General features: G+C 41.2%; 1 protein-coding gene across 8 annotated transcripts in view; it reads right to left on the bottom strand.

Moving 5' to 3' along the window:
* TMEM200A (transmembrane protein 200A) overlaps nucleotides 1-10260 on the bottom strand; it is a 60024-nt gene extending 49764 nt beyond the window's left edge. For 2 of the 8 annotated variants that reach the window (XM_052671444.1, XM_052671460.1), the window contains exons 1-2: nucleotides 10019-10260; nucleotides 6182-9793 (exon numbers count right to left, since the gene is read on the bottom strand). Coding sequence is in view for 3 of the 8 variants with exons in the window: in XM_052671428.1 (XP_052527388.1) it covers nucleotides 1438-1502 (65 nt within the window). In the remaining 5 variants the exon portion in view is untranslated. Of the gene's footprint in view, nucleotides 1-1437; nucleotides 1527-6181; nucleotides 9794-10018 lie in introns of those variants that run through there. The other 6 variants (XM_052671461.1, XM_052671453.1, XM_052671428.1 and 3 more) reach the window with 5 other exon arrangements.
* Nucleotides 10261-13889: the final 3629 nt, after the last annotated feature.

Below are 13889 nucleotides of genomic sequence, written 5' to 3'. Positions count from 1 at the left end.
GGGGGGGAGTTGGGTTTACTACTTCATTTACTTTTATTTCTTACAAAACAAGGAGAAACAGTTCCCTAAACCCCCCCACCCTTCTCACAAGACAATATATATAATATATATATATATAATATATATATATGTATATTATGTATATAATATACGTATATATATAAGGAAAAGACACTTCTTCCATGAGGAAAAATGGAAAATATCATCAGATGAGCCAGAATAGCCATAGTAAATTCAGACACACTCCAGTTATGCGATACTAGCTTGGCTACAGTCATATTTTCTTTAATGCTCCCTGTTCATGAACTATTCAGACAGAACAGAGATTTGCAGCACTATGTCAGCTAGTCTTAGCCAAAACAAACAAAACCCATACTGAGAAAGAGCAATTCTAAGTTTGGCAATAAAGTATCCTAAAACACAAGCCAAACAAAAAATGATTAATATGAGACATTTATCAGCTACAATTTTATCACTCTCCCAAAGCTACAACATGAAGTCATATCACCTTTAGGGGTTCGATGAAATCCAGGGTGGTTTCTTGGTCTACTTCGCAGATTCCCACTGCGGCTCGTACTTTGTTTTTACAGTTTGATCATAATGACTAATAGCCATAAAAGCAGATCAGACCTAGGACTTTTGTTTTTTTACTGCTATATGTCAGAATCTTTGCTGTCACTGCTGAAGACCTGAGTGTTACCCCACCACATCTTTCTCTTCTAAATTACTAACCGTGGCAAGTGACAACACATGGTCTCATCAAAGGACTGACTAAAAGAAAGGAAACAGTTCTATGATATTAATGCCACATGCATTTCCAGCCACATGGCATGTTAAGACCCACTTCTCATAATTCCAGTTACTCAAATAAGAAAGAAGTCTCCCAGCTACTTGTCTACAACTTTATTTGTGAATGAGGGCTTACCCCAAGAAATTAATTAAAGTCTGTGGCTACCACTATTGTATTGACCTATCTTCCCCTACATCTACAGTTCTGTCCTCAGAGCATCACTATATTCTCAGTCCTGAAGCTGCCAAAGAATGAACTGACTACGTAAGTTTTTTATGTAAGGCAAAGAAAGTGTAATAGTTTGTGTCAGTTTCTATGAACTTTCTGTACAGCACAGAGTTATTGAATGTGAGCAACTGGATCTAATCCATGCAGTTAGGCAGAAGACAGCAACAAGATTATTAATATAAAGCAATGGATGGATCTGTACAAAAAACATTACTCAGACCTCCAATAACTGTGTCTAAACTAAAAGAAAAAAGAAAAAAGTACTGGAAGGATTTCAGTCACTTGGGTATTCCCCAATGGAGTCTCACAGTTGAAGCGCAACATCCTCAGCTAATTCCAGAACAAATGACTCATCAGAAAAATCTCCAAACCAAACTTTCCACAACACCACTGTCCACCCTGGCTCTGGTTTTACCAACCTTTCTCCCCATCTGATTTCACAGCTTGCACTAGAGCTCTCTCCTTTTTTCCTTGCCTTCCCCATTTTCCCCAGTAGATACTTCTTCAACTGTAAAGGAAGAATTACTGAATTAGGAAATAAAGCTTAGAACTCAATTTTGAAGTCCATCATTTCAACAAGGTTTAACACATTTAACCTGTGGTTGATGCTAATACTAGCTTCTCACTGAATATTAAGCAATGTGTTAGGCTGTTTCCACAGCACTCAATATTCTGAGCTGAAAATATCCTCCTTCACTCAAATCTGAAAACCATGCATGTCAAGCTTTATTCAAAATACTGTACAATAACAATTAGAATAATATACCACTAAACATAAATCTTGTAAGGAAAGACTGCAGATTATCTTCTCCAGGTGCTCCTCTTGGGTTCTGTCTTCTCTATCATAGAGTAAACACCTAGCATCGTGTACACTGACAAAAAATGACCATAAAAACAAAGGTTGAGTATTCTCAAAATTCTTTGGAGAAGGCAAGAAATGTAATGAACTTCACACATCACAAAGTCATGTCACAAAGCACAATAATAAAACATTTGTATGCTTTGAAGGCAGCATAGGAATACCCTGGTGAAAACATTAATGGAAAGCTACTCCATCTGGGCTCAGCCTCTCATAATTTAATCCTGTGTGATAACTGCACTTTTTTTTTTTTTTTTTTTTTACAGTAATTACATAATGTTCACAATGACACCTCATCAGAATCTCCAGGTTTCACAAGAAAAAAAAATTCTGAATAAAAAATGTCACTATATCAGGAACTAAGATGGAAAGGAATCGGTCTTAACTATAAGCCATTCTCCATTACCTCCATTAACTCCACAGGCAGGACAATGAAAAAAATTACAAACTGGAGTTCTGCAAAACACAACACTGGTTGTTCTTAATAAATAAATGCTTCTCTCTGTAATTTCATTGGTAGCTGTATTGTTTGTAAACTTGGTTTGGAAAACAGTGACTTGTCTTCCTAATATTGTATAGCCCATTGAACTATGTTCCATCAGCATATGTAGGACCCAATAGTTATTCCTCCATGGGCACTAGCTCATGAGGCCATGTCCCAGGAGAATAAAGTTGAATTAGAAGAAGAATGGAAATAAATTCAGAATAAGAATATGCAAAATAATCTGGAAATAAATTTATTTCCTGCCTGGCAAAGAACAAGCAAATATTTTGCAGGGGTTCTCAGAAGGATCTGAGGAAAGCACTTAGGCACCAAATTGACATTAAGAGATTCTACCATTCTAGAAGTTTCTGAACTGTCTGCTAAGCTTCTGAATGTCATTAATATTTGTTGGTCATTTTTTACTAGGGTACTGTTACAACACTGATTATTGTGACACAAAGGAACTGTCAGAAGTGTATTTTGTGTGAAAGTTTGAACTTGTTTAGCAAATTCCTCATAATCCATTTGGGAGTGCGGTGCCTCAAGATGTTCTACCAACTCTAAGCATTCTGTATATCCAAACATAATGAAAATAACCAGATCACTCTGACTGGCCTCAAGGCCAGAGAATAGGCCTATGTATCAGTATTTTTCTAATACAGACCTGGAAAAACCATACTGGAAACAAAAATCTGTGCAAGCATATGGTAGCTAAGCACTCCCTTCAAATAAACACCATTTAATTTTCCACTATTTTGAAGAAAGTCCCCATTGTTCTTATTGTGCTCATTAGTCTTCTGTGAGACAGAAACAGATTACACAGATTTACATAGTAGCAACTTTTGAGTTCAAGGCATTTGTTTGATTGCAAAAGGAAACAACAGCTGACCTAACTAACAAGAACAGAGTGAAATGCCATTACTTAGCAGTTCCTGTCTTGGTAAACATACTGTACTCCTTGGCTATCTTTCTTTTAATCACTGAATCACAAAATATTTGGAGTTGGAGTGTCATGTTCAACTCCCAGCTTCACACAGGACCATCCAAAATTGAAACCCTATGCATCAGAGCATTTTCCAAACGCTCCTTGAACTCCAGCACTTAGGGCAGCGTCTGGTACTTTGGGCAGCCTACTCCAGTGCCCAGTCACCCTCTGGTGAAGAACCTTTTCTTGACTCCCACCCTGACACCTTGATCCTCCCCTAACACAGCTCCATGACACTCCTTTGGATCCTGTCACTGCCACCAGAGAGCAGAGATCAGCACTGCCCTCTGCTACCCTTATGAAGAGCTGCAGCCACCATGAGGACCTTCAGCCTCCTCTGCTCTGGGCTGAACTGATGGCTCTCAGCCACTCCCAACACATCTTGCCCTCTAGATCCTTCAGCACCTTCATAGTTTGATTAAATTAGCTTAAGTGCATCTTCTGCAACAACTGTTTAATGTCATTTTTGTAGATCAATATATTTTGATACACAATGAAGAAAAATATAAATCGTTTAAAATGCACCTTCAACATGCAATTTCTTCATTTTCAGTTCATTTCAGAGTTAAAAGACAGGAATGCATCAGAAAAGAAACACCACCATATATTCTGTTTTCAATTTTCTATTTATTATTTGAGCCTATTTCCATGTACATCATTGAATCTAGCAATATTAACCTTTGAATATGCTACTTATAAGCTCATAATTTTTCTGCCTTCATTTCTTCCTTCAACTTCTCTTTTGACATTCACTTTTTCCTCTTCTGTCCTTTTATTTTTTCCTCCTTACCTCACCCCTTGCTTTCTTTCTTATTCCTACAGAAATATAGTCATACCTCAGGTGAAACAAGTCAACTGTTAAATACGCTGTCATGCAGGTCCCTTCCAACCTAGATGATTCTGTGATTTATAGCACAAAGTACACATCTGCCAAATCTCACACACAATATCAAGTTTATTTAGTTGATCTCAAACAATCCTACCATGGCATCCATGTCTACAGGACAGTGTGGTTCCTTGGTGCATATCTTATTCCAAGACCAGGAAGTAGCCTAACACCTTATATGCTGTCTGTGTAGCACAAGATAATGCAAAAAAAGTTGTAGCAACCAAGTTGCGTACACTTTGCCTGTTCCAAGTAACACTACATTAGGAAAGCTTCTTTATTGCAGTAGAACGCTGCCCCAGCACACAGTGCTACTCTTTTCCCTTTTCAGAAAGTAATACATTAAACCTACATTTCTCTGCAGCATCAATATAAGCCAAACTTCCTATCTGAGCAAGAGAGAAAGATAGATTGTATCTGTGCATGTATGCATGCAGAGACAGGAAGATACAGGAAAAAAAAATGAGTAACTGGATCAAGCCAACTGCTGGGCTAGTATGCGACAATCCTGATTCCATGACAATCTGCCAACTTCTATGAGGATAAAGCCTTGCTAACACAAAGTTAATTCTTAATTATGAGTTTTCCAGTACATAGAAAAATGGTATAACGTTCTAGCAGCTCTGAGAGCTATTCATTTACCTGCTGTTTCTCACACACAGAATTCTAATAAATTGCAAATAGATGGTTTTCAAGTAATGGCAAATCAAAATTGATTGGTCTTTCTTTTGTTTGCTTTAAATTACAGCGTACCCTTTTGCCTTCATTATTTTGAATTACACAAAGGAGAGAAAAAAATACAAGTGCTTTGAATTGCAATTTTACACATACAACTAGATGGATGGGCAAGTTGCAGTACAAGTAAAAGCACTCTTTTTCAATTCAATACATAGCAAGATGTAAATGATAAAATTAATTAGATATAAATTTGTTCTTCAACAATGGGCTGCTGATTACAAATAAGCGCAACCATTTATTCAGATACACTCAAAAAGAAAATCTGAAAACAAAAAAAAAAATCAAATTCTATTACTGCTATCACTATCACACCAAATTCATCAAGACTAAGTAAAGGTTCTTAACTGCCTCCTAATTAATCTGCTTTGATGGTTAAAAAATAAAAAACAACAATCAAAGTGACCTTTGGAGTTTCCCCTCCCCCATTAGTGGGGAAGTTATGCTGCCATCATTGTAAATCACTAAACCACATCTTTCAAATTCATATCTGCTCCCTCAGCTGATGCCACAGATCCCAGCATAAGTCAAAAGTATTAAAGTGGAAACCTCTCCTGCTTGGAATTAAAGAATTAAAAGCTGCTAAACAATTCCTACCAGTCATAGGACGTTAGTGCCCAACTGCATCAAACTTTCATTGAAAACGACCTTCCCCTTTCACAGCCAGAGTGAATTTATGGAAATATACAGTTTCAAAATGCTCAAATATTAACGCTTTTTACTCAAGGGTTTTCAAACTGGGATGTCCAATGATCTTTGTGAAACAGCTAAGAAGAAAAAAATAAAGTCATAAAAGGAGACTTTTCTTCTTGAGTTCTCTGCCTTTAAACTAGTGGCAGTGAGAATAACTTACACTATGTCATCCATCTCTGGTGATTTCTAAGATCTGCTTGGTTAGAGCTCGCATCTGAAGTGGAAACAATCAAATCCTCATTCCTCAGAATCAGTAAGAGTATCATTGTGAAGCTCGGTGGGACAGAAATGAAACAAATGTAGGAAAAAAATGCCCTTTGATTCTACTTAAATTAATTGGAGGAAAATAAAAAGAATAATTGAGTACAACTCCAGTGGGATACAAATAATGAGATGTTTATCAGAATGGACACCACAGAGTGAAGCGACAACTGCTTAACATTCCTCCTAACAACTCCCAGTGACTGTGCACATAAAAGCAGTTCACAGCTTCATTTCCCACCAGTCTGCTTTGGCATTACCTTCCCCAAACTCTTTGCTGGATCTCACTGAAGATGACAAGATCCTCAGGTGCTCAGTTTTGGTTAGGTGGCTCTGCGCTTCTTTGGCACACTTTTTCAGCTACAACAAACCTTCCTAGCATGAAACAGGAAAAAATAGATACGATGACTTCAAGGAAAATTATCCTCCCTTTTCACATCTTCTGCTTATTGAATTATTTTCAAAAAGAACCAAATGCTCTTTGTAATGTTTCTATCAAAAGATCAAAATAAGAATACTGAGTGATACAAACACACTGTGTCAGTACTGTAGATGAAAGGTTACAAGCAGCTTTGTTATGAAAAAAAAAAAAAACATTTGATTTTTAAGGAAAAGTAGCCAAGCAAAAACACAAAGTTTAAAACCACTGATCTTACAATAAAGTTCTGGTAGGATAATGTAATTACATCTATATGAGAAGACCAGCCAGTATAGCCTGAATATTTCAGTACTGTGTTCAGCCATTAGGTCTACCTCATCTGCTCCTGCTGGGGTACACTGAGATGAGAAGAGACTACAAATATAGTGACAGTGCAAGTACTGAACCGTGTGTCAAATAGAAGCTACTAGGAGTGGAACAGAAGAATAAAATTTCTGTACAGTCAGACTGTAGTCCCAAGAAGGAAATTGAGAACAATGCTTATTCTCACCAACTCCACAAAATGAAGACTACTAAAACTAGTGGGTAGGGTAACAGCTGTGCCAAACATCTGTTCAGCAGTTTCATTCACTAGCTCTGTCAGCATTTCACCTCTCCGTGCAATCTACAATCCACTTATTAAGAACCTAATTACCCATAGATTGTGTGGGCAATGTGTTAGTAAGGGAAAAAAGCTGAAATTTCTCCTTACTTAATTCTTATTTTAAAACAAAAGCACTAACTCAATGCCTACCATTTCTAGTGGACCAAGAATGTGCGTATGTTTTAAAAGAAAGAGATACGCATGAACCTTTTAAGAAGGTTCTAAGAATTATTACGTTATTGATTACTATTCATTACTACTTGAGCAACATAAGGCAGGCGCAGAGCAGGAAGCAGTACAAAGACTTTGCTGGAAAACAGATACCAGAAGAACCTCCCTGAATCCTCACAGCAATGGCATATTTGGGATATCTTTCCACATCCATCAGATTGCAGCATCACAAATCTTAACTACAAGGTTTCTGCAAAACAGATTCAAGTCCTTTTAAAGGCTTCTGTGTACAATGGTAGCATAAAGATTATCTAATTGGATTTTCTATCTGGCCTTTAGCTACCTTTCTACGAGTGGTCAGGTTCTCCTTACATTCTCTTTGCCAGCTGCATGCCAGCATCTGAAACATCTTACAGGATCTAAATTGGGACAAGATGTCCATGCTTTCACAAACAAATCCTAGTTTCAGTATCTGTTCCTGCACGCTGAAAAGTGATTTGCAATTTTCTCTTTCTTCCAACACCACGAGATCAAACACCTGTAGGCAAAAGTAATTTATCTGTTTAAAAAAAGTATAATGGCACCAAGTCAAGTGTAGACATCATCACTACTTAAGATATCAAGCTCTTATTTCCACTACAGCTCTACTGCTATCGTAGACAAGACTGACAGCATTCTAAAAATAAAAAAATAAAAAATAGGAAGCTATTCATGACAGCAACTCATAGGTTTTATACTTCTTATATCATACCTTTATCTGGTTTCAATGATTCTACTCAAAGTCTTCACAGATCTTCAGCATTTCAGATTTTTGGCTCCTAAAATACACTGAACAAACTATGAAAACAGTCTCCTCCTGCTGTTTCCTACATACATTCTAGTCCTTAACTAATTTTCACTTTTTTTTCCCCCCTTTTGTTCCCGGAAAGGCATGAGTCAATCGAGACCATATAACCCACAAGATGTGGCTGAGGTGAGTACTTGTGTATAGCATAGGTGTTTTGTGTTACACGCCTAGTATTCAAGAAAATGGAAGCAGAACCTATCACAATACAGCTTGATCCAGGAAAGGTCCAGTAATGCTGCTAAACTAGTGAACAGTTTCAATGGAGTTACCAATAGAGGTACTGGCCTATTGTTCTAAGCAAAGAACATAAACCACCAGTAATCATTAGAGATGTATCTTGGTACTACTCACCTGTTTGAGGGTCAGCATACATTGCAGTGCTTCAAGAACAGAGCTCACTCAGTCCTTACTTTACAGGATTAAATTCAGACAGCCCACCACTTATAATCTGATTACAGAGCTTCCATAAAAATGAATTCTGCTGCAATTCCAGTGAGACTGTATTGGATTTCTGTACATGAAACTGTTTCTATACATGGAATAAAATGATTCTAGTGTGCTGAACTCCTGCATTATTCCTTTTCCAGCTTTCGTTTGGATCACTGTTGCAAATCAAACGAGCAACGAACTTGCTATGAAAATAAAAATCATATATGATTTTGTTTCTTAAACTGCTACTTACCTACCACACATCTTTTCCCATGTCTCCAATTACTGTCAAAAAAACTGTCTAAGTTATCTTCTAGCAAGTATTTTGCTAGAAGAACATTAAAATGTTCCAAACTCAAAATACCTTTTGGCTTCATTGCTAAATAATTCAAGTTACTTTCAGTGGAAATAAGATTTTCAGGTTTTCTTTGTACCTTCTACAAAGGAGTACAAAAAAAAAAAAAACAAAACAAAAAACCAACAACAACCCACAATTAATGGAAGAAACGCACTGTTTGCTTCTATCTGGGTACTCACTTGGTTTCCCTCACAAATGGAAAGTACCATCTAGCAGATGAAGAATAACAGAGCAGTTGCCAGAGTACTGACACCGAAACAGGGTGAGCCAGAGGCTACATCAGCTTTAGTGGCAGTACTGACTTGAGCGATACAGCCCTCAGTCCCATAAGCACTATAAGTACAGCGTCCACCACATGACCACAGGTTATTTTGAAGCTTATATTATACAAAACGACACACTAGGAGAATACTTTTGTCTGAATGCTCTTGTCTTCAAAGAGGAAAAGCAGTTTTATTTTTTATAAGCTCTGTATGAAGCAGACAGCAGTGGTTAATGGCAATCAGTCCCAGGTGTCAATGGACATCACTCCTGCAACCTCAGCTGCACTCCTGCAACCTCAGCTGCGCGCCTGCTGAATACAGCGACAATACAACAATGGTTGTGGCAATGGGATATCAGGAGAGCCCACTCCGCACCCCCAAGTTGCTCCTGACCACTCTGCTTCAAAGTCTGCTCCAAAGCGGCTTCTGGCTGCCCGAGGAGAGATTTATTCGAGCAGCGAGGTGTGCTCCCACCGAGGGAAGCAGTGCAACCCCCCTACTGTGCCCGCGCTTCACCCTTTCAGCACTCAGCACACCACCATTTTTTCTCAAACAAAGCTGAAGATAACCCGAACTTGGGCGGCAATAAAAGCGAACGGGGAACTTCTCGGGGCGGGGAAGGCAGCGGTGCGAAGCCCTGAGGCAGCTGCCGAGGCCGGAGAGCTGCGGGCGGTGGCAGCGCGCAAAGTATTCCGGAACCGAAGCAGACAAAAGAGGGTGTAGCAGCTGCACGGGAGCGGCAGACCCGGCGTGCCGCCGGCTCCGCGAGGGAGGAACAAAGTCTATTTCGGGGAGAAAAAAAAAAAAGAATAAAAAATAAAAAAAATCCCCCTCCGTGCCTCTCCCCTGTGTGCCTCTCCTCCCCCTCCTGCTTGACCCCTCGCCACCCAGGGCTCCAGGAGCGCCGCCAGCCCACCCAGATCCGGAGCTCAGCCGGGAGCGATCTCCCCGCGGAGGCACTGCAAGTTCGGGGACGCGGAGCACCCCTCACACCCATCAGCGCTTACCTGCGGGGAGGAGCGGAGCGTCCGCCGCTCTCACGGCGGGGAGCGCTGCGGGGCTGCGAGGCGCGGGGAGGAGGACATGGGGCCGCTCCGGTGAAGCGGCGGCTGGCTCAGGCGGAGGCTCCTCTCGCCCGTCCCCATCCGCGGCGAGGCTCGGGCGGAGGCAGGCGGACGGCGGGGCGGTCACTGCCGCCCGGAGAAGGACGCCCGCCGACCGGGGGCTGCGCGCCCCCCCTCCGCCGCCGCGCGGACAGCCGGAGGCGGCCGCCCGCTGCTCGCCCCGCGGCGATGGGCGGGTGCCATAGCAGCGGGGCCGGGGACGTGGGAGGGCGGCAGCCACGAGAAACTTTGCCGGCCCCGTGGAAAGGCGCTCTGCCGCCTCACGCCGGTCCCAGCAGCAAAGTTTCACTCCCTGAGCCGCCGGCTGCGGGTCAGACACCTTGGGGACGACCCCTCCAATCTCCCGCCGCTCCTCACGGGACGAGGAGGAGGGAGAAAGGGGCAGGCAGCACGCGGCGGGACGGCACCGGGGCTGGGGCAGAACTTTCCTTCTCCTCTCAGAAGGACGCGGCCACCCCAAAGAGCAGCGCGTCCTCCTCCCAGTGCCGCTCTGCCCCCCGCCCTGCCGGGTGCGAGCTTTGTAGGGCGTCCGGTTCCGCCCCAGCGGGCTGCGGGGCCGCGGCCGCGAGGGAGGAGCCGCGGGGCGGGGGCTCGGAAGTCGGGGCCGGGAGGTTCGCCGTGCTCGGGTGGGTGGGGGGTCAGAGCTGAGTGATTCACTGCGGTGGGTTTCGCCTCAGAGCTCAGGGGCGACAACACTTCTGTGATTCAGCTCTTTTCTTTTTTTTCTTTTTTCTTTTTCTTATTTTTTTCTTTTTTTTTCTTTTTTTTTTTTTTTTTCTGCTTATTTGTTGTTGTGTCCACTCACTCCTGGTGTCCAGCCCGGGACAGTTTGGCTACTGGCTGCTCGCATCTCCCGGCCACGCGATATACAGCCAGTGGATGGGATCGGCGAGGGGATAACTCCTAGTTGCACGGGATTTTACCCAGAGTGTACATCAGGCATATCTCGTGGGGAAAAAAAAAAATAAATAAAAAATAAAAACAAGAAAAAACAAGAAGAAAAAAAAAAAACTGCACCTTTTAGAGTCGGTAGCTGGTTTTATTTGATTTTCAAAAATTGACTGGACCTGAAAGTTGCCGTTGCTTTTCATACCGTTATTCTACTTAATGCTTCTCCTAAAAAGACAGAAAGATGTTGAACTTGGAATCTGCATATCTAAGTGTACCTGAGGCTTGAGATGGCTGCAGCCTGGGTGCTCCTGACCACCATGCAGTGAGATCTCACACCTTGAGTGCAGAGAGTGCTGGGTTCTCAGAGCTCACATTGTGATGACTGCACCCCTGCCTAATGGCTGCATCAAAGACAGCTGTCACCCAGCCCTAGCAGGATTAGCAAAGGGCAGAGAAACATTCAGCAGAAGTAGGAAGTATCAAATTTCCAGCTGCAGCATTTTTTGATTTGAGGAGGAAAGAACAGCTTACAAGTGTCAGGTTTCTGCCTGTTTGCTCAGATGTTACCAGACCTGTACTTTGGCTTGCCCATCGCAGAGCAATTGTGTTTGATGCCAGCAAGGGAGGGGACATCCTGCAGACAGAGGTTCTCTGACACCACTGCACACGCCTGGGGGGTGAGGGAAAGGATGATGCTTGTGCACACCAGATCTCTTTCAAGAGTCAGTGTCTCTGCATAGATTCTTTTTTTTTTTTTTTTTTTTTTTTTCCACTAGAATTTATGGGAAATGCCTCAGAGGTAAAGGTGTGGAAACTTCACTCTCCTATTCTACCAATAGTTCACGACATCTGGATTAAGGGCATGATGTGAGCCAGCACCAGCTCCACCACGGTCTCCAGGAAATGCTGGGGGTGGTAATGCTGCGAGGAAAGATTTCTGCTCAGTTCTTGCTCTGTCTTTGTTTCTGCCAGATCTCTTTTTTTTTTTTCCAACCCCAGACCAAGTATGGCATCACCACATCATCTCCATTTGTATTTTCCTGCCACAAGATGCTCCTCAGGTCCTTTGGAAGTGTTTAGATGATTTACACTCTCAAACAGCCCCTCTCCACAAAAAGTAAGAATTAATGAGAGTTCAGAGGCAGCAAGGTTGTGAGGACAGAGCAGTGAGCTAGGGGATAGGTGTCAGCAATGCTACGAGGTGGGGAGCATCTCTGTGTCAGATGGAGGTGGGTTAGACCCTTGTGTGGTACAAGCACAAAGCCTACGCTCCCACTGAACCACAAAGTCATGATTCTTCTACATTACCCATGGGCTATATGTATGAAAATAAGGTAGTTGTGATTTTAAAATGTGAGCAATATGTTTTGTGGGAGCTTGCCGTGGATGATGGCACAGCAAGTTCTGCCCATCCTAGTGACTGGGATTTGACTTGTACAGCTTTGCTTCTTATCTGGTACATTTCAGTTCTTGCCTATTCCTTTTCCTACTTACAGCAGTTTGATATGATCTGAAGACCATTGATTTAAGGGATTTACTCTCGATATGCAATGGAAAAGGAAGAAGAGAATAAGGCTCTTCAGATCTCAGACATCTGCAAATCTCTGGAGTCAGTCAGTGTCAAAACCAATATTCCAGGCTTTAAAAGTCAACATGGATATTGCTCATCCCAGTAAAACAAACATGTTAATGCATTAATTATGATGGTGGTTGCTTCTGCGATTATAGAAAGAATCAGTAATTAACCTCAAGAGTGAGATCCTCCCTTTTAATTCACTTAAAGGCATGGAGTACTTCTGTTTGAAAAGTGGTATGTTAGCAGCATTATTCTAGTTTCCCTTCCAACCTGCATCTTTCAGCTCATCAAATGAAATCATTCATTTGCTTCCATAAACAAGGCAGTGGGTGGGTTAAATGGTCAGCAGATCTGTAAATTGAATGCATTGAAGAAGGCAGATATTTACAGGATGCTTTTCTAAGGTCCAGACTCACTTCTACTGGAATTTGGTTAGAATTTGGGTCACTGAACTGTCTTGTGCTTTAGGGTGATAAATATGAATTCATGAATTAGGATTGTGAATGTAATTTAAGGTTGAAGGGATCTCCATGAGCTGTGAAGAGCTGTAGTCAAATCTGGACAACTACAGGAAGAACAAACATAATTGTTTTTGCCAAGACTTAATGTAAATAATACTGTGAATCAGCTACCTTACATAGCTTTCTTTCCACTTATTATTAACCTCAAATATTCCTATAAAGCTGTTATCCCTTACTTCTAATTAAGACATGGAGAAAATCTACTGTCTATCATTTATTTATGCTCAGTTTTTTTCAGTGTTATCAGTACAAATTCAGTTTCCATAAGATATCAAGTGTTCCGTGGTGGTAATAAATGTTAATTCATAACTAATAATCCTGGGACTACAAAATATGTCTAGATCTCTGGCTAACAGCTGATTTTAGTCTCTAAAAATACACAGTCTAAGATCTTTAAAACATGGACAAGACCTGAATAGTGTCTTAATATTAAATCACAAGCCTATAACTTATAATTAGATTATATGAGCTGGTAAGCAAAATTCAGTAATAAAAAACTGAATCATCCCAATGTTTTCCAGAAGGAAATGGAGTTAACAGTGTAGATTCTTCTCTAACATACACACCTGAAGCGATCTTCCATGTTTTTCTGCGTCCCAGCTCTATTCCTTCCTCTTCATTCCATGTTCTTTTTGAAAACAGGGAACATAAATATACTTTATTTGTGCTGAAAAGGAAAATCATTTCTGATAAATAAGATCAATCCATTTTGCTGAATAAAATAGAAAAAAAATGCAGTATGTTTTGTTGAGCAAAGACCTGTTTA

This window comes from Tympanuchus pallidicinctus, unplaced genomic scaffold (assembly GCF_026119805.1).
Source record: "Tympanuchus pallidicinctus isolate F22 unplaced genomic scaffold, pur_lepc_1.0 scaffold1, whole genome shotgun sequence".
Classification (NCBI taxonomy): domain Eukaryota; kingdom Metazoa; phylum Chordata; class Aves; order Galliformes; family Phasianidae; genus Tympanuchus; species Tympanuchus pallidicinctus.
This window is presented reverse-complemented; position numbering and strand designations above follow the sequence as displayed.